Genomic DNA, 24686 nt, shown 5'->3' with positions numbered 1-24686 from the left:
ATACCTTTTGTTAAAAACAGGCCGTTGAAAAGATGTTTGCCATTGCATCATTACCACTGACAGTTAACAGATATTTCCCTCCTGAATTTTCTAACAGATCATAAATTTAAAAATCTGAGAGTGTTCCGACTTTTATTGTCACTGGATTACTAAAATATAGAGCATTCATTTAGCTGGGTATAAGAGAAATAGGTTTCAAATATTTAAAATATAATTCCCATTGACTGAAAACATATAGTAGCAGTATTGTTCACACACACACGATATAGAATTGCCACAAATTGTTCGTACTCTACTGCTAAGACAAATGTTAACAGTTTGAATTCATTGAGTGGCACTTCTTAAGCCATACTGGTTTAACCACATTAATATATATAAACATATAGAACATATGCATATATACATGATAGGTAGGGAGATTCGGGAAAACGGAGTTGTCCCTCAAAGACCCACCAATCATTAGAAGGTTATGGGAAGAGACATGTCCAACAAGGACCAGTTACACACCCTTATGCATACACCCTTATGCATACCCACTCTAAAGTTGGCACGCACAGTAATGTTGTACATCAGTTCTATGTTATGCACACTCTAGAGCTTATCCACTAAGGATTTCCAAATACACAGTCACGTCCTCCAACTGAATGTGAGAGGACACCAGTTGGAGATGGAGGACATATAAGTGAAGACACAGCCTCAGACTTCCCTCTTCCCATTGTACCACCCTCCTTTCCCAGTCTCTCCATGTGTCTTTCCAAGTGGCCTTCCATGTGGCCCTCCACACTTTTCAGAGATGGCCCAGACTTGTCTGTGTGAATGTACTATCAAAAGTTTCACTTGCACTCATAAAAGTTTACTTTGACTTGCAATCGTGCTTCTGTCATGTGGATTCTTTCTTTGTAAAGAAGAATGAATAAAACATCCCAGACATTACATACATACATATATAGTATACCTATACTTGTATATTACATATAAATGCAGAATATAAACTGTGATTAAGTCATTCTAACTCATAGTAACCCTAAAGGATAAATTATATTTATTTATACTTTCAGTATTTAAAAGTTTTATTAAAATTTTAGTTTAAAAAATCTTATTTAGTTATAAGGACAGATAGTATCATCTTTCTTACCATGTATGGCTGTGTTAGAACCAGTGCCCTTGTAGTAAATAGCCAAATCCTCAATACATCATACCACCACACTCGTATTTCTGTGTCTACACATACATAATATATAAATAGACATTTATATTCATTTACAAATACATGTATGGGACATGAGAATTTTTTGAGGAAAAATTCCATGTTTATGATCTTTTTGATGTTCCAACTAGACATCTGAAAATGTCTTGCCACTAAGTAATTCTGATATATATCCACCCATTGGACCACTTACAACTCTGCTCCTGTGGGTTTCTGATACTGTAAGCCTTTAAGGAAGTAGAAAGCTGAGTCGTTCTCAACTTGAATAGCTGGTGGTATCGAACTGCTGACCTTGCTTTTCGTAGTCAAAGTGCTAGCTGCTGCTCCAAATGAATGAGCTGTTAAAACACGAAGTGAAGGTGCTATTGACGTAAGTGAAGCTGCTCTCCAGGAATAAAATGAAGAGTCTAATTGAATAAAAATTAACATTTTCAAAAAATCCTATGCAGCATTCCTCTCTGTACTATCAATGTATTATATATATTTAAATGCCAAAACACATTCTTTTTTTCTTTTAAAAATCATTTTATTGGGTGCTCATACAACTTTTATCACAATCAATACAGACATCCATTGTGTCAAGCACATTTGTACATTTGTTGCCTTCATCATTCTCAAAACATTTTCTTTCTCCTTGAGCCCTTGGCGTCAGCTCCTCATTTGTTCCCCTCCCTCCCCACCCCCTCCCTCACGAATCCTTGATAATTTATAAATTATTATTATTTTTTCATGTCTCACACAGTCCAACATAGATCCTTGTGATTGGTTCCCCCTTTCTACCCCACCTTACCCTTACTCTCCTGGTATCACTAGTCTCATTACTCATTCTGAGGGGTTTATCTGTCCTGGATTCTCTGTGTTTCCAGTTCTTATCTGTACCAGTGTATATCCTCTGGTCTAGCTGGATTTGTAAGGTAGAATTGGGATCATGATAGTGGGGGGAAGGATGCATTAAAGAACTAGAGGAAAGTTGTATGTTTCATAGACCCAACTTCCATCTGTAAGCACTGGACATCCCCTTACAGAAGGGTCACAGGGAGGAGACGAGCCAGTCAGGGTGCACTGTTGCAAAATACATTCTTTAGACGTGTATTTAGAAATATAATATGTCCTCAGATTCTATCCTAGAGCCCTTCTCTCACTTGAGTAAATTTCCCTTACCTCAGAAGTGGGTTCTGATTGTTTCCTGCATCTTAGTGCAACTCACCGATTTTTTGTAATATGGAGGCACTTGTGTCGTTTTTCAAGAATCATACCATTACATCTTCAGTGGTTAGGTTTTCTTCATTATTGACATTCAAGGAGCAGAACCAATTATTTAAATTGAATTTCAAAATATGAAAAAATGAAAAACATTAAACAAGGAGCCAAGAAATATTTTGTCATATTTTGCATTTCAGTGTTTTGGCAATGTTCACACAGCAATTAGCTAGTAATTTCATCCTTGAAAATTAACAGTAGCAGTAGCAAACATAGCTTGTAATTAGAAGATCAAATAAACTCTGGGCTCTCTGGATTGTCAATTCAACCCTCCTACCCTAACCCAGCATCCAACCAAAAAAAAAAATGGGAGAAAAGAAAACTCATGGGACACAGGCATCCCCAAAAAACTCCTTCCTACACTCCTCATTGATGGGCACCTGGATCTCTTCTTCCTCAGAATCATCAAAGTTATTTTTGTCTCCCGGACAGTTAAGATTTGGTATGACGGGAGCTCCAGCTTTCCCTGGTGGATGGCAAATCCAGTCCATCCTGGCAAATCATGTTTGGTTCTTAATATCATTGATTCTGTTCTTGAGGCTCCCAAAGCACTTGGTGAGTTTCACCTTCAGGAAGTGCTACAGTAGATCCTTGAGGTTGGAGCTGAAGTGGGTTGGGTATCCAACCTTCCCAGAGACAATTTTCTCTGGATCTGGCTGGGCTGGCAAAGAAGGGTGGGAAGCCAGCTGCCTTCTCCTTGATGAGGTCCCCCAAGGCCCACCAGTCCACAGCCTTGTTGTAGACTTTGCTTAAAGCAGTGGTTCTCAACCTTCCTAATGCTGCAACCCTTGCATACAGTTCCTCATATGTGGTGACTCCCAACCATAAAATTATTTTCATTGCTTTTTCATAACTGTAATTTTGCTACTGTTGTGAATCATCATGTAAATATCAGATATGCAGGAAGTATTTTCATTGTTACAAATTGAGCATAATTAAAGCATAGTGAATAATCACAAAAACAATATGTAATTCTATATTGTGAAATATTTATTTATATTTAGAAGTAAATGAAATTTTGTCTTAATGCATGGTGTAGCATGAGTCACAGTCTTCACACTGGGTACTTATTATATATGGCTGCATCTGTATGTGGGTGGACCCGCTTGGAGACGGATAGAGAGCAGCGTGTCTGGGTTCCTAAGATCACCGGAAATATGTATTTTCTGATGGGCTTAGGTGACCCCGGCAAAAGGGTCATTCAACCCCCCAAAGGGGTCGCGACCCACAGGTTGAGAACCGCTGACTTATAGTAATCTCTCGGGTCGTGCACAAGGTCCAGGTGCAGCCTTTGACATGGTTGGCAAATTCGAAGTCTGTCACCTGAAAGTAGCACTGCTGGTGGATGAGTAGTTTCTCTGGATTCAGGTCCCAGTAATTGAGGTCTAGTGAATGCAGGTACCTCGAGGTCAGGATTATCTGGACTATGTAGAAGCAAATGTGGGAATCTTCTGAACCACCATAGATGTGAGAACATCTTGCTGCCCCATGACTGTGTTAGGCAGGTGTGTTCATCTGGGTAGACTAGAAAAGCAGATTCATAGGCACTCACATGTGTACAGGAAAGAGCTTTATATAAAGAATAATTGTACATTAAGAAAACATCCCAGCCCAGATCAAGGACAGAAGTCCAATATTAGCCCATATGTCCAGTACCAGTCTATAAATTCCTCTTCAGACTCACGAAATACATGCAATGATGCCAAATGCAGCAAGCTCACAGGCCAGTGAGTGAAAAGTCTTGTGATTCTAGTAGCAGAGGAAGCATCTTAGCACTGGCATGGGTCTCCACGTGGCTCCTCCAGCTCCAAGGTTCTGGCTGTCATCAGCATAGCTCCACGTGGCTTGTCAACAGGAATGGCTCATAGGGAGTAAGTGTGTGTCGCCCATACAGCGAGCTATTTATTTCCTTAGTGCCCTAAATGGGGTCATTAAGATGCGACTGGATTGACAGGCTAACTAACCTCCACCCCTTCACGCGCAAGTGTCAAATTGACAACACATACTGTATCTACCACAGCAGGGTTCTCTGATGAAACAAAACTAGGAAACGTATGAATAAAGATAGATAGATAGATAGATAGATAGATAGATAGATAGATAGATAGATAGATAGATTTATACCATGAGAAGGAATATGATAGCTAATTAGTCCAAATAGCAGTACAGAGGGATCAATCAAACTTACTTTCATGGAACAGTTAATATACTGGAAGTGCTTCAACTCACATGGGCTGCTGTGTCCAAAATCAAGGAAGCAGACAGTGGAGTCTTACCTCAGGAAAGACAAGCAGAGACGGCAGGGCGGCTCAGCAACTGCCAGTAGCATGGGTGCTTAAAAAGCAGGTCTGATGTGAACTCAACTTTGTGGGGACAGGATCCACCAGCTTCAAGCTCAAGCTCATGAGATATACAAAGCAGCAGTGTGGCAAAGCAGTTCTCGAAGAAGCCTCAAGTTCTAATGACACAATCCACGGATTGGCTTGGCCCACAGGCAGAGTAGCACACAGGTTGAAGCAGAGAACTAGCTAAAGTGGCAGCACGCTGGTCCAATCACCAGGAAGCAAGAGAGATATGGGATGCGGCTGTCTTCATTTAATCAAGCAGTGACCTGATCACACTCTGTCCATATGTTCCTATTGGCCTCATTGGCGCAATAAATCTAATATCACAGCCTACCCCTGGCTAAGTTGGCACGTGTACACAATTCTTTAGCCATATATAATTTCCAGATATTAATGAAATCACACTTACATTTAATATCATGCATCTATCATACATATAAATGAAAACACGCTGGATCTATTTGTATCTGATATACTGCACATGAACAAAGGAAAGATATTCAATAAGCACAGAGAAAGAAGAAATAACAAACTTCGCTTTTGCAACTGATGAGGTGGTTGTAAATGAAAGGTAGAAGTACCTTCCTTCCACTATCCATTCTTTATTACCTTTGCCTCAGCTAGCTTTGCTTCTTTGCCTGGTGGGGTGACCCAGACCTTCATTCCTGAGGGGTCTGGGTCATTAGACATCCTGTCAGGATTGGGTTGCAATAGTTTACCATTTACGTTAATCATAGGGTATGGTAGTACTAAGAGATAGTTTAGGGTGTCTCCTGAATTCCACACATATTCTTCTTAAACTCCATTATTATCACCAGTAAAATTTCTCCTTGGTAATCAGGATCAATCACACCACCCAGTACAGTGACACCCTTCTTTACCTGTGGAACCAAAGACACGAGGAGCCCAAAAGTGGCCAGGGGTTGTTCTTAACTGCCAGTTCAGTGGAATCTCCCACTCTTCCAAGTGGGACAGGTCCTTCCTTCAGAACAAGGACCCATCCCTGCTCCCCAGGACTGAGGAACACAGGGTTGCTGGGACAGGAAGCACAAATGCTGCAAGTGGATCACTAGAGAGTAATAGTGAATGCTGCCACTCTAGCTTCTACCCCTTGGTTCTTGGACCCATGAATCTTGGCTATTGGAAACTCAGCACCATATATTGGTGGATTAGAGCATATACAGCCTCCTGGAGAACACTGTCCCAGCCCCGCAAGGTGATGTCACCTAGCTGTTACCATAATTGTGTCTTTAGGAGGCCATTCTATCATTCTATCAAGCCAGCTGCTTCAGGATGATGAGGAACATGATATGAGCATTGGAGCCCATGGGCATGGGCCCATTGCCGTGCTTCATTTGCTGTGAAGTGGGTTCCTAGAGCCGAAACAGTGCTATGTGGGATGCCATGCCAATGGATAAGGCATTCTGTAAGTCCACAAATGGTAGTTTTGGCAGAAGCGTTGCGTGCAGGGAAGGCAAATCCAAAGTAGATGTCTATTCCAGTAAGAACAAAACACTGGCCCCTCAAGAATGGAAGTGCTCCCATGTAATCAACCCGCCACCAGGTTCCTGGTTGATCTCCCCAAGGAATGGTCCCATATCTTGGACTCAATGTTGGCTTCTACTGCTGACAGATGGGGCATTCAACAGTGGCAGTGTCCAAGTCAGCCTTGGTGGGTGGAAGTCCATGTTGCTGTGCCCAAAGAACCTCCATCCCTGCCACCATGTTCACTTTTTTAGTGTGCCCACTGGGCAAGGTCAGGAATGGCAGAGGAAAGAGGAGGACTGGTCTCTGAGGTGCATGTCATCTTATCCATTTAATTGTTAAAATACTCCTCTTCAGCCGTTACCCTTTGGTGAGAATTCACATGAAACATCTGTACTTGCTTGGCCCATTCAGAGAGGTCTGTTTGCATACCTCTTCCCCACACCTCCTTGTCACCAATTTTCCCATCATGTTCCTTCAAATTCCCTGACCACCCAGCTAAACCATTAGCCAGAGCCCATGAATCTGTATAGTCTCACAATCTCAAACATCTGGCCATTTCTCCTTCCAGGCAAACTGAACGGCCAGGTGCACTGCTCAACATTCTGTCCATTGGGAGGATTTCCCTTTACCGTGTCTTTTTGGGAGATCCCAGAAAGGGGCTGTAGTGCTGTTGCTGTCCACTTACAGGTGGTGTCTGCAAGTGATGCAGAGCCATCAGTGAACCAAGCATGAATTGTCTGTTGTTGTTGTTCCTCAGTTAACTTTTCATAAGGAACTCCCCAGGAAACCACAGGTGCAGACTTGGAGAAAGAAGGTACGTGACAGGAGTGAAGACTGTGGGTGTTTGGGCCACGTCTTCATGCAGCATGCTTGTCCTTTCAGGTGCTGTTCTAGCCCGATCTCCAATATACCCCTTCCATTTAACGATGGAGTGTTGCTGTGCACGTCCAACTTTATGACTCTGTGAGTCAGACAACCCCCAGTTCAAGAGGGGCAGCTTAGGCCTCATGGTAACTTGGTGGCCCATGGTCAGGCTTTCAGTCTCCACCAAGGCCCAGTAAGAGGCCAACAGCTCTTTTGCAAAAAGGGAGTATTTGCTGAGGATGGCAGGACTTTAAACCAAAGTCCCAGTGGTCTACGCTGTGATTCACCACTAGGGGTCTGCCAAAGACTCCACACTGCATCTTGATCGATGACTAACACCTCTAGCACCATCGGGTCAGCTGGATCTTATGGTCCCAGTGGCAAAGCAGCTTGCACAGCAGCTTGCACCTGCTGCAGAACCTTTTCTTGTTCTGGGCCCCACTCAAAATAGGAGGTCTTTTGTGTCACTTGAAAAATAGGTCAGAGTAGAACATCCAAATGAGGGAATTTTTGCCTCAAACACCCAAAGAGGCCCACTAGGCATTGTGCCTCTTGTTTGGTTGTTGGGGGAAGGGGGGAGTGTGAGGGCGGAACAACAGATGCAATAACTTATTCTTCACGTTAGTAGGAATGTCTCAATATGTCCCACAACACTGGACCCCTAGAAATTTTACTGAGGTGGAGGGTTCCTGAATCTCCATTGGGTTGATTTCCCAACCTCTTGAATGCAGATGTTGTGCCAATGAATCTAAGAGTCTTTGATACATCCTCCTTGGTGGGTCCAATCAGCATAATGTCATCAATATAAGGACTAGTATGACATTCTGAAAGAGACAAGTGATCAATGTCCCTATAGACAAAATTATGGCACAAGGCAGAAAAATTGAAGTACCCCTGGAGGAGAGTTGTGAAATTGCATTGTTGCCCCTGCCAGTTGAAGACAAACTGCTTCTGGCAGTCTTGGAGATTGGTATTGAGAAGAAGACATTGGTCAGATCAATGGCTGCATACCAAGTACCAGGAGAAATATTAATTTGCTCAAGCAATGAAATCACATCTGGAATGGTAGCTGCAATTGGAATCACCACCTGGTTATGATAATCCACTGTCATTCTCCAAGATCCATCTGGTTGTTTGTTTGTTTGTTTGTTTCACAAACCAAATAAGTGAGTTAAACAGGGATGTGGTAGGAATCACCACCCCTGCATCCTTCAAGTCTTTGACGTTGGCACTAATCTCTGCAATCCCTCCAGGAATGCGGTACTGCTTTGGGTTTACTATTCTCCTAGGCAATGGACGTTCTAATGGTGTCCAGTTGACCTTTCCTACCATAACAGCCCTTCTTCCACATTTTAGGGATCCAATATAGTGGCCCTTTCAATCCTATTCATCCCGCAAAATTTGATTATCTCCTTTCCCCCAGTGAACAGTCACTCTTGTGAAAGGCCGTAGGTCCCTTTGGGGAAGGCTAGAAGAGTAACAGCATAAACCTTTGGTGATATAGCAGGGTTCTTCTTCAAAGGGACCCAGCCTTCCCCTCATTCGAGAGGTTGTGGGTCTGTAAACTGGCTCAGGACTGAGGACTGATTGAGGAATCATGACTCTCTATTCTGCTGTCGACTGATTGAACATTCTTCTGTCTTTATAGATCACAGAAATGTTTAGTATGTTTCCCATCTATTTCACTTCTAGGGACACCGTGGCTAAGTATCCATTGCCATAAGTTCACACAATACAGGTTGCTTTGTTTACTACATACATCTTGTTGTCCGTTCTGGTAACCATGTCCACCCTGTCTCTATTGATTCAGTGCTGACATCTTCCCCTTACCACCACAGGGCCCAATCAGCCCCATTATAGGCAAATGACAGAATTTACTTAGGGAAATTCCCACTGTTAATCCTGGTGCACATAAAATAGCAATCACAGGAGTCGTCAGAGATGCCAGGCCCCACTTCAACAACGTGTTCCTTATGGTTGTGGTGAAAGGTGTGTCCTCAGGGCACTCCTTTGTTGGGTCTATGGGATTGTTTGAATAGATGCATTCCAACATACCAGTTTCCCTAAGTTTTTTTGATGCCTTCTTCTACAGTGTACCAAGGTAGGTCAGGTACCTCAAGTTGGTCTAATCTAGGCCATCTGGAAGCCCAAGCTTCAGTGAACCAACCAAAGAAGCTATTAGATCCTCTTTTAGCCTCTCTTGCTGAGGCATTGAAAGAAGAATCTGTGCTTAGGGGGCTCTTATCAAAGAACTCAGATGGATCTAATGTTACATTCCTTGCACCGGAATCCCACACACTTAGTAACCATTCCTAGGGATATTCCCCAGTCTTCTGCTTCTACATATTAGAAAACTTGAGCAGATCTTTATGTGTATAGTGCACTTCTTCCTGAGTAATCATCTGAACCTCACCTTTAGGAACTTTCTGAGACTTAATTCCAGTTACAGTTCTAGAGGAAACAATGGGTGGTGGTGGGGTTTCCTGGGGACTCTCAGCAATATCTTGTAAGGCCTTTCCCCGAGGTAATGCTACAGATGCCGGCCCACCTGGCATTTCAGCTTGAACAGTTTGGTTAATATGCTCAAGTGTGAGTTGTTTTACTGATATTGGATTAATCCCCTCAAGTGGGAGGGTGGATCTATTGACTGGGGTCACTCAATCGACTCTAGGGGTTCAATAATGCAGTCCTTCATCATCAGCCCATATGTTCCCACCCCATGTTTCAGGGTCCCATTTCTTTCTGATTAATGTCCTTGCTTTAACATCAGACATTGTTCTAGAATTGCAATTCAGCTGATGCTATAAGTCAGCTCCTCGTATGATGAGACTCTGGATTTGGTTTTCCACAATGTCATTTCTATTACTACAGGAGAGAAGACTAACCTTTGTAGCACATGCAGAAGCTTTTAAGTCTGTTATTCAGCACTTGAAATGTGCTTCTGGGGTTCAGAGATTATCCCTTTCCTTGATCACATTTTCTATTGTAAGGAGGACCAGCCAACCAGCTTCCCTGTACTTCTCATCCTGACAAAACTGCTGGAAAATATCAAACACACAATCACCCAGAGTCTATCCTCTAACCAGCACTTCATCTATTGGTGCTGATAATGTGGATGTTAGCTTTAAGACTTCGCACCATTCAAAAGCAAGTGTGGTGAAGAAGGCGGATGGTGCCCGGCTACTGAGAGATACAGCGTCTGGGGACTTAAAGGCTTGAAAGCAAACAAGCGGCCATCTAGCCCAGAAGCAACCGAGCCCACACGGAAGCAGCACACCAACATAGGTGACCATGAAGGACAGAGGAGACCAGGTCTCCAACATCAAAGGTGGGGTGGTGGTGAGAATCACATCACCGTGAAAGAGGGGGAGTGCATGATGGGGACCCAATGCCCACCTGTAGACAGCTGGCCACCCCTTCCAGAGGGGTAGTGAGGAGGAGATGGGCCACTCAGGGTTCAGTGTAGCAACAACGAAACTCAAAACCTTCCTCTAGTTCCTGAACGCTTCCTCCCCTCCCAATCATCATGACCCCAATCCTACCTTGCCTTGCGGACCTGGTTATACCAGAGGATGTACAGCGGTGCAGTGGGGATCTGGAGGCACAGGGAATCTAGGACAGACGAACCCCTCAACACCAGCGGTGGGAGTGGCGACACCAGGAGGGAAGGGCATGTAGAAAGGGAGAACCGATCTCGGAGATCTATGTGTAACCTCCTCTCTGGGGGATTGGCAAGGGGGAGGCGGGTGAGGGGAGACGCCGGGGAGTGTAAGATAAGCTATAATAATTATTTATAAACTATCAAGGGACCAGGGGTGGGATCGGGGAGGGAGGGGAATGGGGGGAAAAAAAGGGAAACCAAGCTGATTCCAGGAACCCAAGTGGAAGGTGAATTATGAGAATGACGAGTGCAACGAATGTATAAGGGTGCTTTGCTCAATTGATGTATGTACAGATTGTGATAAGAGCCTTATGAGCCCCAATAAAAAGATTAAAAAAAAAGACTTCACACCATGGATTAACATCACCCTTTCTAGTTATAGTGGCAGACATGTCCATGCCTTTAGTGGTAGAGGCAGCATTCTCAGTGCTGTTAGGCCTAATAAGGCTTGAGAACCAATTTGAGAAGCCCGTATTTATTATCTTGTTTCTCTAGAACCACTCCTGATACCAATTTCAAACATTTTACCTCTGATGTCATTCAGTCACTCTATGTTCCCTCAATCTGATAGCATAGGACTCCCAGTTTTCCTGAGCTTCTTCGGGACTCTATCACAGAGTCATTTCCAGCCATAACGAACAGGCTATTTTTTCTGCAGAATGTTTTCTCTTGTTATATTACAACTTTTGGATTAGAAAATACCAGGGATGGGAACAGCATTATAACCTAAAAATAGAATGATTCCCCGAGGAAAACTGTGAGATAGATCACAACAGGAAACCAGCACTGAACCTCCTATCAGCACTTACTCCTGGTTCTGAGTCCTGTGTTCTGGTGGTCCTGAGAGTCCCCTGGAGACCAGTCTCCTCCCTGCAGTGGAGGTTTATGACTTGCCCTCATTGTGTGTCTTTTGCACAGTAAAATACAGCATGCTCTCAACTCTCAGGCTGTTCACTGAAGAGTTGCAGTGTGTTTTTCACATTGTTTCTGGAGATGATTAATTGGCCCTCCATGAAGGGGCACTATTCAGTGATGATTGTTGAGACCCACCGCAGGTTCTTCCCTAGAGCCTGGCTCAGATGCAGTTCATTCGGAGCTACTGAAGGTGAATCCAGAAGCTACACAGGAGAGTCCCAGAGACCCTGCAGGTTGCCTCAAGTCTCCCCGAGACTGTAGTAACTGCACCACATGCTGGAGATCTCCAAAGAGAGACATTCTTTTCAAGAAAACCATCACATATATCCACTGTCTATTTCACTCCGGCCCACTCACAACCACTTGCTCTCCATAAAATGACCTGTTAAAATAGCAAAAAGGAAAATCCAGCTTAGCACAGACTCTGTGGTGACTGTTCTGTGTTCAGTCCTGATCATTGAATGGGGACACCTGTGAATTCTGGAGTTGGGTGTGTTCAAAGCTGCAAGGTTAGCACTGGGCTGATTTTCATCACCAGAGAGAGATCTTTGGGTGCATGCCTCACAAAAAAATCAGTGTCTGTGAGCAGACAGGAGTGTCCTGAGAGGATTGTGGATGATGCTACTATTTGAAAATCAAGATTTTTGGGTCACGTGATTGTGTGCATGGAACACACAGTTCTTATATTATTTTGCATATCATAATTTATTCATATATAAATGATATAAGAGAGTATGCACCTTTATTTGTCTAGCTGTTTCAACTTGACATAGTTATATTGGAAACAATCCATATTTGTCTCTAACATGCCAACAATACAGATAAAACCTGAACATAAATAAAACAAAATTATTTATCATCTATCTGTAAATGGAGAAACATTAAAGTTTTCAAGGATTCCATTTTATTTGGATGCAGAATTAATGTCTATGGAAGCAAGACTCAAGAAGTCAAACTACTCATTGCGTTGAGCAAATTCATTGGCAAAGACCTCTTTAAAGTTTAAAATGAAAATATGTCACTTCAAGAACTAGAGAGGACCTTACTCAAGTTATAGTATTTTTGATCTCATGTGCACGTGAAGGTCGGACAATGAATGTGCAGACGGAATAATATTTAATTATTAAACATTGAATAATATTTAATTATGCTGTAGGTGAAGAATACCATATATGCCACAGTCTTCCCAAATTATAAACAAATATGTGTTGGAAGAAGTACAGTCAATATGGTCCCTAGAAGTGAAGTAGGCAGAAATTCATCTCACGTGCATTGGACATGTTATCAGGAGGGACCAGGCCCTGAAGATGGACGTCATACTTGGGAAAGAAGGGGACAGACAAACGATAAAAACCCTCAAGGAGAATGACCAAGCGGGTTGCAAACACAGCAAAAAAAAATTGAGAGTTGTAAAGATTTGGTAGTAACTTTTTTTGTGTATTACACATAGGATTCCCATGAATTGGAACGACTTCATGGCACCAAACAATAACAACAACCATAACAACAAGTATGCATTGACTTTACTTTTCAGTGTTTCCATGCCAGTATATAGCACAATCTCTTTATCTGTTTCCTGGTCACTATTATGAAGTCTGCTACTCCAATGGGCAATTTAGAGAGGCATGAAAAAGGAGAGCATTAATTTTCTTATAACCAAAAAAAAATGACAAACCCGAGGAAATTTCAAATTGACAAATTATCGACAATAAAACAGTGAAATTAAGTACCATGAAAACAGGAAAAACATCATGTTTTGAGAGCAGGAAATGTGTTCAGGGCAAGGAGAAGTGAGGTATAAGCTCACCTGGAGCATGTGAAATTATAAGACATTGACATTCTGACACACACTCTCAACATATTTAAATGGTTGAACTTTGAGCATTAAAGGCATTAGATTTTGAAGTGCTCAGTGGCCACTGAAATCAGGGTATTTCTGTTCCATTGCAGTGAATCCCCTTAACACTGAGGAAAGACTACAAAAGCTGTCAGGATTAATCCCATGATAGTGCATGGGCAGGAGCAGAGAATCCACCATCACTATACATGCAAGCCGACTGCTCTTACCCTTCATACAAAACAAAATGTTTGTCACTGGGGAGAAAACAAGAAAGCCAATGTTTTACTGGCACGGGTGACATCTCACAGAAAAGGGGAACTCAGGGGCAGCACTGGAATTCTTTTCAGGACCACCTCCCTTTTCTTCTCTAAAGTATAAAATCTTTACCCTGACGGGGAATGACACCAAAACCGAATGCTGAGGCTCCTTCTGTAAACCTTTTAGAGCTGTGCAGGAAATAACTGAGAGGAAAAATTACTCTGTCCAATGGGAAATGTGGTAATTACATAATCTGTTGTCAATTTGAGACTTAAGAGTGAAGGGGTGGAGTTTAGTCTGTCAGTGAGGTCACAGATTGTTGACCTCATTTGTAGGCACTACAGAGATAAATAGCTTGCTGGAGGTGGGACACACAGACTCTCCCCTGGGAGACATTCCTGTTGACAAGCCACATGGAGACACTGATGGATCCAGAGCCCTGGAGTTGGAGGAGCCACGTGGAGACCTACGCCAGCACTGAGATGCTTCCATCGCCATTGAATCCACAAGACTTTCCACCCACTGGCCTGTGATCTTCCTGCATTCAGCATCATTGCATGTGTTGCATGAGTCTGAAGAGAAATTTATAGATTGGTATCAGACATATGGGCTAATATTAGGCTTATGGACTTGATCTGGACTGGGCTGAGCTGGGATGCTTTCTCAATGTACGATTGTTCTTTTATATAAAGCTCTTTCTTGTATATAAATTTTGTTTCTCTCGTCAACCTAGACTAACACAGGCAAGAAAAGGAACACTGCTAGATCAGCATTATCTCTAGAGGAGAAGCAGAAACACTTGGAGGGCTGCAACCCAATTCCAGGTTTACAATGTCTTCCTAGGAATGAGGCTCAGACAAAAGACCACAGAATTTTTCCTTAGCTCAAACTCCAGTAGACAATAATCAAGTAGACCTAACAGCCAGGTGCACCATGGAAGTTAGGAAAAAAGTCTCTGGGGAAAGTATATTGTAAAGAACAAGGTTAATCCTTAAGTAAGAAAATATGGTAACCGGGGAATATGATGTCTCCAGTGCTAGTATAAGTAACAAAGTTTAACTCTGTTGCCTAGGAAAAAGGAAATGATGTAAAATTCATTGCCAAATAAATTGAGACACACTTGAATTGTAAAGCTGCAGTTTGCTCATATCCTAGGGAAAATAGAATTTTTAATGTAATATGCTGATTTCTACAGCCCTATCTTTTAACAAAATAGTTTTCAGCTTATCAAAGAGGAAGAAAACCATCACAATTGACAAACTGAATCAAAATAAGATTCACAGATGATACATAGATTGGAAATATATATGAAACATGGTATGTAAGTACATGCACATCACATGATACCTAGAGAACCCTTTTCTATACATGTTTTAGTCCAGGTTGACAGTGGATTTTGGACATATAGAAGTAAAATAGGGACCATTACTTTAGGGAGAATTTTATAAACAGTCTTTGGCAGTAGAGATGCTTTCCGAATGATGTCCCAGGGTGAAAGAGCGCTGTGCAGAGAGGAACTCTTGGCTCCAGGAGGCAGAAGAACCCTGGCAGCTGTTGGCTCTAGAAAGATAGAAAGCCTTAGAAATTCATAGAGCATTTCTACTATGTTCTATAGGGACACCATGAGTCAGAATCAACTCCATGGCAGGGGTTAGGGGCTAGCCAGAGGCTGATTACAGTGAAAAGTCAACTGAATAGTCCTCGTCCAAGGTTCTGTGTCACTGAACCCTGAGATTGTGACTGAGATCCTATAACAAAATGTCTGTCTGTCTGTCTCCCCTTTCTGAGAAATCTTGAGTATTTGGGTCACTACTCTAAGCTATAGTCTGAAGAGACATACATTGGGACAAACAGAAATAACACAATCTATTAATAATATAGACATTATACTCACTTTAATTAGTTGTATAATTACTTTTCTGGCAACCAGATAGAACTTTCATGAGCCATCATCTCTGGCAACCAGGATTATAAAAGAAGCACGCTGCTGTCCTTCCCTAAACTGCAACTTACACAGCTGATGCAGGTCAACCACTTCTCCTGACTGTGTCCTCACTTGGGCATTGATCATTTTAGATCCACATGAACTTGATAAGCCCTTCCTTCCAAATAATTCCATGAACAGAGCCTCCAATGTGAAAACTACACTGCTAAGGGGTATTAGCTAAATATCAGTTAAGTGAAATAAATAATTTAAAAATCCATGCCTGAATATGGGTAATTACAAAGTCAACAGAGGTGGATTAACGGAACAAATGTGTACTCTTTGTTGAGATCTGGAAGAATGGGTTAACCTTCTCTGGGACTCTGAAGGGAATGAAAGCATTCACCATGCAGGACAAATGAACCCCTTTCTCCCTAGAATGTCTCTGAGCCATTAGCTTGGACACAAATTAGTGTGTGCTCCTGTCTTCATGGACTGATGGTACTGAAAGAAAGACTGATCTAGAACATTTAGTCTTAGAGACTAAAATACAAGAAACTAAAACAAAACAACAAAACACTCAGTGCCTTATGTGCTCTCTGAATCACATCAACTTTACATGACAAAGTAGAACTGCCCCTGTGTTTCTAAGGCTGTAATTCTTTATAGGCACAAAAAAAGCCTTGTTTTTTTCCCCCAATGTAGCAGCTAGCAGGATTGGGCTACTGACCTCACAGTTAGCAGCCCAAGGCATAACCCACTAAGCCAGAGGTGAGCAAACGTTGGTGTGGGTGGGGATGAGTTTCCAAAAAAGAATAAAGCATTAGGTTTCCATGGCTGGCAAGAACTTGGGTCGCTCGCAGATAGTATGAAAGACAACTATGCTGGCTGTCTAGATCAGAGTTTGGTAAACTTCGGAGATGGAATAGCCAATCCTGGCCCTCACAACAATTTAAAGTTATTTGGAAGCCATAAATATAGCTTCACAAGCAAACGAATTCACTGTTGTCTGAATAATGTCCTTTAAATAAAACTATGATAGCTTCGTTTTAATTTAAAATTTACTTCCGAGCCATATGCATGTACACCAAAGAGCCTCACGTGGCTCGAGAGCTGCAGGTTGTCGACTCCTCATCTTGGTATCTAAATTATGCTCAGAAAATCCCCCAATGTGTGGTAGAAAGCAAAAGGAAGACATAAAGATTTAAGTGCTATAGCTTCAAAGGTTTCCAGAGACAAACACAATGAGATGAGCAAGACTTCATCATCACAGAGAGAAGGACACATGGTGACAGCTATCATTTTGAAGACAGGGTACATCTGACCTATGAATGCCTTTTCTTCAAAGGAATTGAAAGGATAAAATAAGATTGAATTGTGGAATGTATGAAGAATAACGAATGCTTATTTATGGAGTCTTATTAAACCATGGAAGCCTGAATTAGAAAAATATACTATTCATGTGTAATATTAGTTTCAAGTTTAACTTGATATTGTTGAATAGATTTATCCAGCAAGTCAGAAAATATGAGCTACCGGGTCTTAGAGAGCATTTCAGAAGAAACGCACTGTGACCTCCACCAGCCCGTGGTTCCAGCTGCATGTAACCCTTGTAATGGAAGTCACAGTGATGAATCAAGCTGGGGGTAAAGCTCACATTGGAAACTGGGAAACAAAACTCACTGGATCCATACTTGGGCCTAGACCCAAGCTTATCGCTTGATCAGTTTGACGCCTTCTAGGTGAGACAAAGCATCAAGTGTGAAACTAGATTTCATTGACCTTTAGGGAGCCACACTCTTGGATTTTAGCCTGAATCCCAGACTGGGTCTGATTTATGGAAGCACATTAAAGAATAATCCTTGAGTTTAAACTTTTCTGAGAAAATCACCAACCATGTGTCCGAAGACATCACTGAGTGGGTTCCAATGAGCAACTAGTGGACACTTCACACGTTATACTACCCAATCCCCAGACCCAAACAGTAAGCCAGTTGTGCAACCCCACCTGCAGCTGTGCCTGAGTCTGAATCCTGTGCTCTGTGGGTCTGGAGAACACACCCTAGAGACCAGTACCCTCCTGGAGGTAGGTTTGTATCTGGGATCTCACCGACTTCTCATCACTGTGTGACTTGCACAACAATGCATGGTGTGTCCTCTTCGACTTTCAGATTGTCCACTTGCACATACAGCTTGTTCTTAGTATTTGGTAATGGTGAATTGGCCCTTCATGGAGTCTGTGTCGAATCTATCTACCATCACTACTAATAGTTGAGACCCACTGCAGGGCCTTGCCAGGAGCCTGGTAGACCCAGCTCATGTCATAACTGCTGAAGTTGAATCCAGAGGCTCCACGGGAGCGTCTCTGAGACCCCTTCCTCAGGCGTCTCAAGTCTTCCCAGACTCCACCAGCTGCACCTGACCCTGGACACCTGCAAACAGAGAGATATCTTGGTCAGGAAAACCGTCACACTTGTCCACTGTGTCTCTCCCTCATGCCCACTCATACACATTTGCTCTCCATAAAATGACCTGTTAAAATTCCAACAAGAAAAATCCAGCCCACAGACTCCATGGTAATGTAATATATTCAGTCCTGAACACTAAATGGGGACACCAGAAAATTCTGGAGCTGGGTAACCTTCCCAGAACTTCAGAGTTGGGGCTTGTTTTCATCAGCACCGGGAGCTTCCATAACTAGGGACCCTAAATCTCAAGGAGATGGGTTGGGTATGTAGGTTCTGCTCTTAATGATTGGGGAAAGAAAGATTCCCCACACTCAGATCAGAATTGGGTCTTGGGCTGAGCTAGCATCCTTGAAAATTTGTTCCTGGACACAATCACAGGATACACTGAGAGACAAGTTAGAGGGGTTCAACTTAGGGCACAGCTATGAGAGATTTCTGGTTATGCACAACAAACTATATAATTCTCTTAACTGTGATTCTTCTAAATTATGTTACATTTCCATCATAAAATAATACAGGTAGACTCCTGAAATCCTCTTACCGTTTCCCATTCTTTACCTATTAAATCTGCTTAGGAGAGGTATATTCATGGTTGATTATCAAAAGGAACTCAGTAGGAACTGGATTTATGTGGGAACTTTGCAATGGATCTTGCACCCACTGTCATATAGCATCCTAAAGTACTCAAAAATTTAGCTCAAATATGATTCTTCCCTCAGATTATGGATTATATTATTAATAAGCATACAGGATGCTCCGCTTCTGCATGGACTTAGCTAGCACTTCACTTGCTTTGGACAAGACTTTAAGACCCCAGGTGTTATTCTTTCTGATAGTCGGGCACCATCTGATTTCTTTGCCATGAACCTACATCTGCAGGGATCACTGCATGCATGAGAAATTGAATATTGAGCATGGCCACATCACAAGAACAAATTATTCTTAGATTATGTGTTAGGCAGCGTGTAAGTTCAAGATCCAGTTTTACATCTAAGGTATACCTTATATCTAAGGTTTTTATGGTGCACTGTAGAGACAGCATTATCAGCTGGAGACATTCTGTAAATAAACCTCTGTGAGACATTTGATATTTTAAAGAGTACTAATTTAGCCAGTGGCATAGAATATAAATACCTATAAGGCCCTTTTGACTAATACACATTAGAGTTCACTTGTACATATTTGAAACTTAAATGACAGAACACTGCTTAAGAAAGCCAAAGGTGTTAGATTACAAAGCAAAGGGTAAACCCATGCATCTATTGAACTCAGACAGCAAAGAAAACATGAAACTAGCAAATATATGGCAATGTCAAGTTGTCATTCATTGGGTAACCTCAAAACAATAGAGATTTGAGCCAAAGTACAACTCCAAAATACATGACCTGGGCATAGTAGTTTTCTGCTTCTTCTCATTCTAAGGTGTTTTGGTTTAAATAATCCAAAGGAGTATTTTAGTTTCTCTTAGTGTGCATCAGGTATGTTTAAGGCAAAAATCAAGCTCACTCAGTCCATAACACACACACACACACACACACACACCCGCTGGGCTACATAGTATAGATATTGTAGTAGTTACATAATTTCATGTCAACTTGCTAACTAGGTTATAGGGGTGGAGTCTAGCCTGTCAATCAGGTCACAATCTGATTGATGCCTTCTTGGGGTCATGACTTTCCCATGAGGATTCTGGGAACTCCTGTCTTCCTCCCTGGAGGAGGGACACATACTCTCTCTGCTACATCTTCCTATTGGCAAGTCACACGGAGTCACACTGATGGCAGATGCGTCCACTGCCGCCGGATCCACAAGACTTTGCACCCACAGGCCTGTGTGATCTTCGTACATTCGGCATCATTGCATGTGTTGTGTGAATCTGAAGAAGAATTTATAGACTGGTATCAGACATTTGGTCTAATATTGGACTTTTGGACTTGATCTGAACTGGGCTGGGATGTTTTCTTAATATACAATTGTTCTTTGATGTATATAGATAGTATATATCTAGATATCTATATATAGATAGATATATATCCGTCCCTGATATATATATATATCTCCATCCCTGGATTTTGCTTCTCTATTCAACCTGGACTAACACAGATATTACAAAGCTATGGCTCTATTTACTTCATATTGCCTGACATTTCTACCTAGAAGTCTTTATCTTTGTAAGCTCTAATAAAACCTTTAGTCTTAAAGGATTTTCTAGACGATCTTGCATACTCTTTCCAATTTAGAAAAAATAAATGTAAATCCCACCCAGGCTGTCCGAAGCCCTACAGAACGCATGTGAAAACAGTATTCGTTGCACTGTTACAATCTTAGCAGCCTTGTGGTATAAGTTTGAGTCAGTCATGGCACAGACAGAGAGGTATTTTTATAGTAACTTGTTATTGCTCAGCAAAGTCTGGAGATTGTTTCTGTCAAATTTAATAACTATTTTGCTAGAGCAGAGACGAATATTTTGGAAAAGATGCACTCAGATTCCTCACTCTGGGTTAACTTCCTGGCTCCTATAATGGTATATGTATTTTCTGAATTGCTCACTGAAAAACATGAATACTGTCTTAATTTCAGACCACATATTCTAACTTTAGGTTGGCAAACAAAATGGTCGCATTATTGATGACCCGTAATATCGCTCCACTGTTCTAACAGAGATCAATGCCTTTAGTCATAGACAACCTTCCAAGTGGCCACAAGAACTGACAGGAAGGCGGGGAGGTGAACGTCGTCCTTCCTAAATCTTGCTTCCCATGTCCGTATAATGCAAGGCTGTAGTACCCTGTTTCCTCGAAAATAAGACAGTGTCATATATTAATTTTTGCTCCCAAAGATACACTAGGTCTTATTTTCAGGGGATATCTTATTTTTCATGAAGAGGAATACGTTACACATTTATTATTTATTGGTTTATTGAAAGAGACCTTGCACTTCCTGTCTGCTCGGGCTGCCCTGCGGCCAACAGTGAGCTGAGGAGTGGCACCCGCTGCTATGGTCCAGAGTCCAGAGTAATGGTAGTTTCGGGGGGCCTTATTTTCGGGCGGTCTTATTTCCGGGGGTGCCTTATATTTCAGCAAGAGGCAAAACTGTAAGTAGGTTGTATTTTCGGAGGATGTCTTACTTTCGGGGAAACAAGGTAGTTGGCCCCTTGAGAGTCTTCCTGCGGACTTCTGTCTTTCCAATGTCATAGTCCTTGGGAGCGAATTCATAGAAAGCGCCTGTGGAGAAAAGCTAGCCGGTGACCTAGAGGAGCACAAAGTGGGAATGGACCTGTTTCCTCTTTGAAAGCCTTCCCCAGCAGAGCATCCCGCGCCAGCAACCGAGCGCGACTGGGCACCACGTGTGCGCACCCGCAGCCGGATTGGCGGAGCGCTAGCGCCAAGGTCTAGACTTGTCGGGTTCCGCCCAGCCCGCAGAGAAGCCGGGACCAGGAGCGCAGAGGCGGCCGGCACAGCTTGGTGGGGGTGGGGTGGGGGAGGGAGGGAGGCGGGAGGGGGGTGGGGGACCTGGAGGTCCACGTCCAGGAGGGTTTGCAGGCCCCCAGTGGCGCCAGTTGCCCCGTGCTGCTAAGCCTTGCCCTGGGCAGAAGGCACTCATCCTGCGCCGTGGAGGCAAGAGCCGGCCTGCTTCTTCCTGCTCTGCTTCCCCGCCTCCGCGGCCCCCGCCTTGGCGAGCTCCTCCTCGAGGGTCTCTCGGAGCCTCTTCTGCCGCCCGTGCCGCCTGCAGCCCCCGGCCGCGCCCAGGAGCACGCAGTGGGGGTGAGTCGGGGCCTTTCACGCTCCAGGCGCCTGCGGGAGCCCGTCCCTCTTTCCCCGTCCCCTGCCCCCTCCCGCGGCTTCCCGGGCTGCAAGCCGATGGGCTGCGCTGTGGCTGCCGCAGCCCCCATTCCCTGCTGCCCTTTAAGGAGCGCGGCCGGGCCCGGTGGCCCTCAGCGTTGTCCTGTGAGCTCAGTGGGTCTGGCCGGGTCTTGTGTCCAGCTCGGGAGGCAGCGCGCTGGCTTCCGCACAGGCTATCTGGAGCTGGGGAAAGGACTGGGAAGCATTGCCCCCTTCTTTCCTGTTCCGGCCATTTTGTGACTGAGATCGGACCCAGGGGCCTAGGATGGATAAGGACTCAGTACCCCAAGGCCGTGCGGGGACTTCGAGCCGCGGTGGGGCGAGGGTGGGACGGCGCTGGCACCCGGCACGTCGCCCCTTCGGACGTTCAGCTCTGTAGGCTTGGCCCAGAGCGCGGGTAATTTCTGCGAGAACACTGGAGGCAAAGAAAGTTGGAATCGAGAGCCCTAAATGAAGCGCTAGATTCACTCCATCTTTCAGTTGCACACCCTTTAGGCCAGCGGTTCTCAACCTGTGGGTCGCGACCCCTCGGAGGTTTCAAACGACCCCTTTCACAGGGTTCGCCTAAGGGCCACCGGAAAATACATATTTCCAATGGTCTTAGGAACCAAAACGCCCTCCTCTAGAGGTGTCCAGGCGGGTCCGCCCACATGCACATACGCCCACATACAAGTACCCGGCGTGAAGACTGTTGCCGGTGTTACACCATGCTTCAAGACAAAATTTCATTTGTCGTTAGAAATAAATGTAATATATAATTACATTTTGTTTTGTGATTAATCACCGTGCTTCAATTATGTTCAATTTGTAACAATGAAAATGCATCCTGCATATATTTACATGACGATTCATAACAGCAAAATGACAGTGATGAAGTAGCAACGAAAATAATGTTGTGGTTGGGGGTCACCACCACATGAGGAACTGTATGAAAGGGTGGTGGCATTAGGAAGGTTGAGAACCACTGCTTTAGGCAGATGCTTACCCTTCTCTCTGTGCAGGTCCTGTGCCAGGTGCTGGGGATCTATCGGTGAGCAAGAGAGAGACAACTGCCCTTGTTCCCGCTTAGCCTGCAGCCCAGTGGATGGAGCCCGCAGGACATAGGCCTACCAGGTCGGTATCCCGGTGGCTTTTAAAATAAATGGCTGAGTAAAATTTGAATATTGGTCATGATAATTTTTACCCTGGCCTAGAGTGATATGAAACATTGATAGTCTGTCCTCCCTGCCTCGCTCCTCCCCTCCAAACCAGTTAGAGCTATTGGGAAGGCTGGTTTGTACAAAGTCATATGGTATGTGTGTTTTACTTTCTTGGTACTTTTATATGGGTTTATTTGTAGTTCACAATACTGCAACTTGTTCCCACTTACTCTGAATTGTGCTTTCCTTCTGCTTACATATTTGACTGTAGGAAAGAAAACCATTTTCCTGATGGTTGGTCCAAGCAGGAATTCTCTGTTGTACTGAAGCATGTCTGGCTTTTCTACAGTTCACGGATTTCTGGGATAACCGCAGGAGGTCCCCAGGAGGCCCTAAGAATGAGGTCTACAGGAAGCAGCTAGAAATATTTTAGCTTCCCCAAAGAACACAGTGCAGCCCCGGCACAAGTTAGGAAGGTAAATATGCCAGTAGGACTGGATAACCAATGGATTAAAGTCCCGTTATCGCTATGTTATTGCCTTCAGCGTTTTTTAGAAACTAATACATATTTGGTGAGTTTGTCAGTTTTTACTTGTATCGAATGTTACAGTTAGGCTGCCAACCCACAGACACAGATACATTTTCAAAAGTATCTTTAGTGTAAGAAATTTAACAAATCTGCCACCAAAAGAATTAACCACGGCTTTGATTTTTAAATCAACTTTATCTTGGTGTTGTACACAAAATGAGTCTGACAAATGTGTAAACATTGCTAATCAACACCACAAGCAAAATAGAGAACATTTTTGTTACTCCACCAAGTTGCTGATTGCCTTTTTGTTGCCGATACTCACAACGGCCCCCTTTAAAATTTCTTGGTTGTTTTTCTAAGCTGTGTGCGAAAGATAAGTGAATTTAATTTCACAATCTAAGGCGTGAACAGGAATGCATATGCAGAGATGGCAGCTAGCAGCGAAGTTCTAAGAGAGGTGATGCTCCAGGCCTTTAGGAAAAGGGAGCTTCCAGCACCAAGTCCTGCTGGGGCGGGAGGAGGCGGGACTGGGACTGGGAGGTAAGCCAGGGCCCGGATGTACCCTCTCCAGGCTGGCGTGTGTGTCCTCGTGGATTCACCCACGTGCTCTTCTCTGGTCCCCGTACACAGGGCGCATGCTGACCTCGCGCGTGCTAGTGCACACTGCGTTCCTGGTCTGGATGGTGGTCGCTGCCATAGCAACGGCCTGGACGCCCAGACCCTAGTCTGCCGCCGCCGCCGCCGCCGCCGCCGCCACCACCAGCACCAGCACCAGGGACCCGGTCTTCTCCGGCTCAGCGCCCTAAGGTGTATGGCGGCGGCGGCCCGGGAGGCGGCACAGCCCGGTTAGGCGAGACGCTGGCTTCTTGGATGAAAGCAGAGGCGAGGCAGCTGATTTGTTTCCAAGCATGGTAAGTAAGAGCAGAAGGTGGGCGGCTGGGACT

At 43.7% G+C, this 24686-nt stretch overlaps 1 protein-coding gene and 1 pseudogene across 4 annotated transcripts in view; one reads left to right on the top strand and one right to left on the bottom strand.

Annotated features, from left to right (window-relative positions):
- Positions 1-2790: 2790 nt before the first annotated feature.
- Positions 2791-24439, bottom strand: LOC142461116 (cAMP-dependent protein kinase catalytic subunit alpha-like; annotated as a pseudogene).
- DZIP1 (DAZ interacting zinc finger protein 1) overlaps positions 21736-24686 on the top strand; it is an 84590-nt gene continuing 81639 nt past the window's right edge. For 2 of the 4 annotated variants that reach the window (XM_075563540.1, XM_075563537.1), the window contains exons 1-4: positions 21737-21993; positions 23073-23184; positions 23482-23686; positions 24373-24653. In XM_075563540.1, coding sequence (XP_075419655.1) covers positions 24651-24653 — 3 coding nt within the window. In that variant the 5' untranslated portion in view covers positions 21737-21993; positions 23073-23184; positions 23482-23686; positions 24373-24650. Of the gene's footprint in view, positions 21994-23072; positions 23185-23481; positions 23687-24372; positions 24654-24686 lie in introns of all 4 variants that reach the window. The other 2 variants (XM_075563541.1, XM_075563539.1) reach the window with 2 other exon arrangements.

Source organism: Tenrec ecaudatus, chromosome 11, assembly GCF_050624435.1.
Source record: "Tenrec ecaudatus isolate mTenEca1 chromosome 11, mTenEca1.hap1, whole genome shotgun sequence".
Lineage (NCBI taxonomy): Eukaryota > Metazoa > Chordata > Mammalia > Afrosoricida > Tenrecidae > Tenrec > Tenrec ecaudatus.
This window is presented reverse-complemented; position numbering and strand designations above follow the sequence as displayed.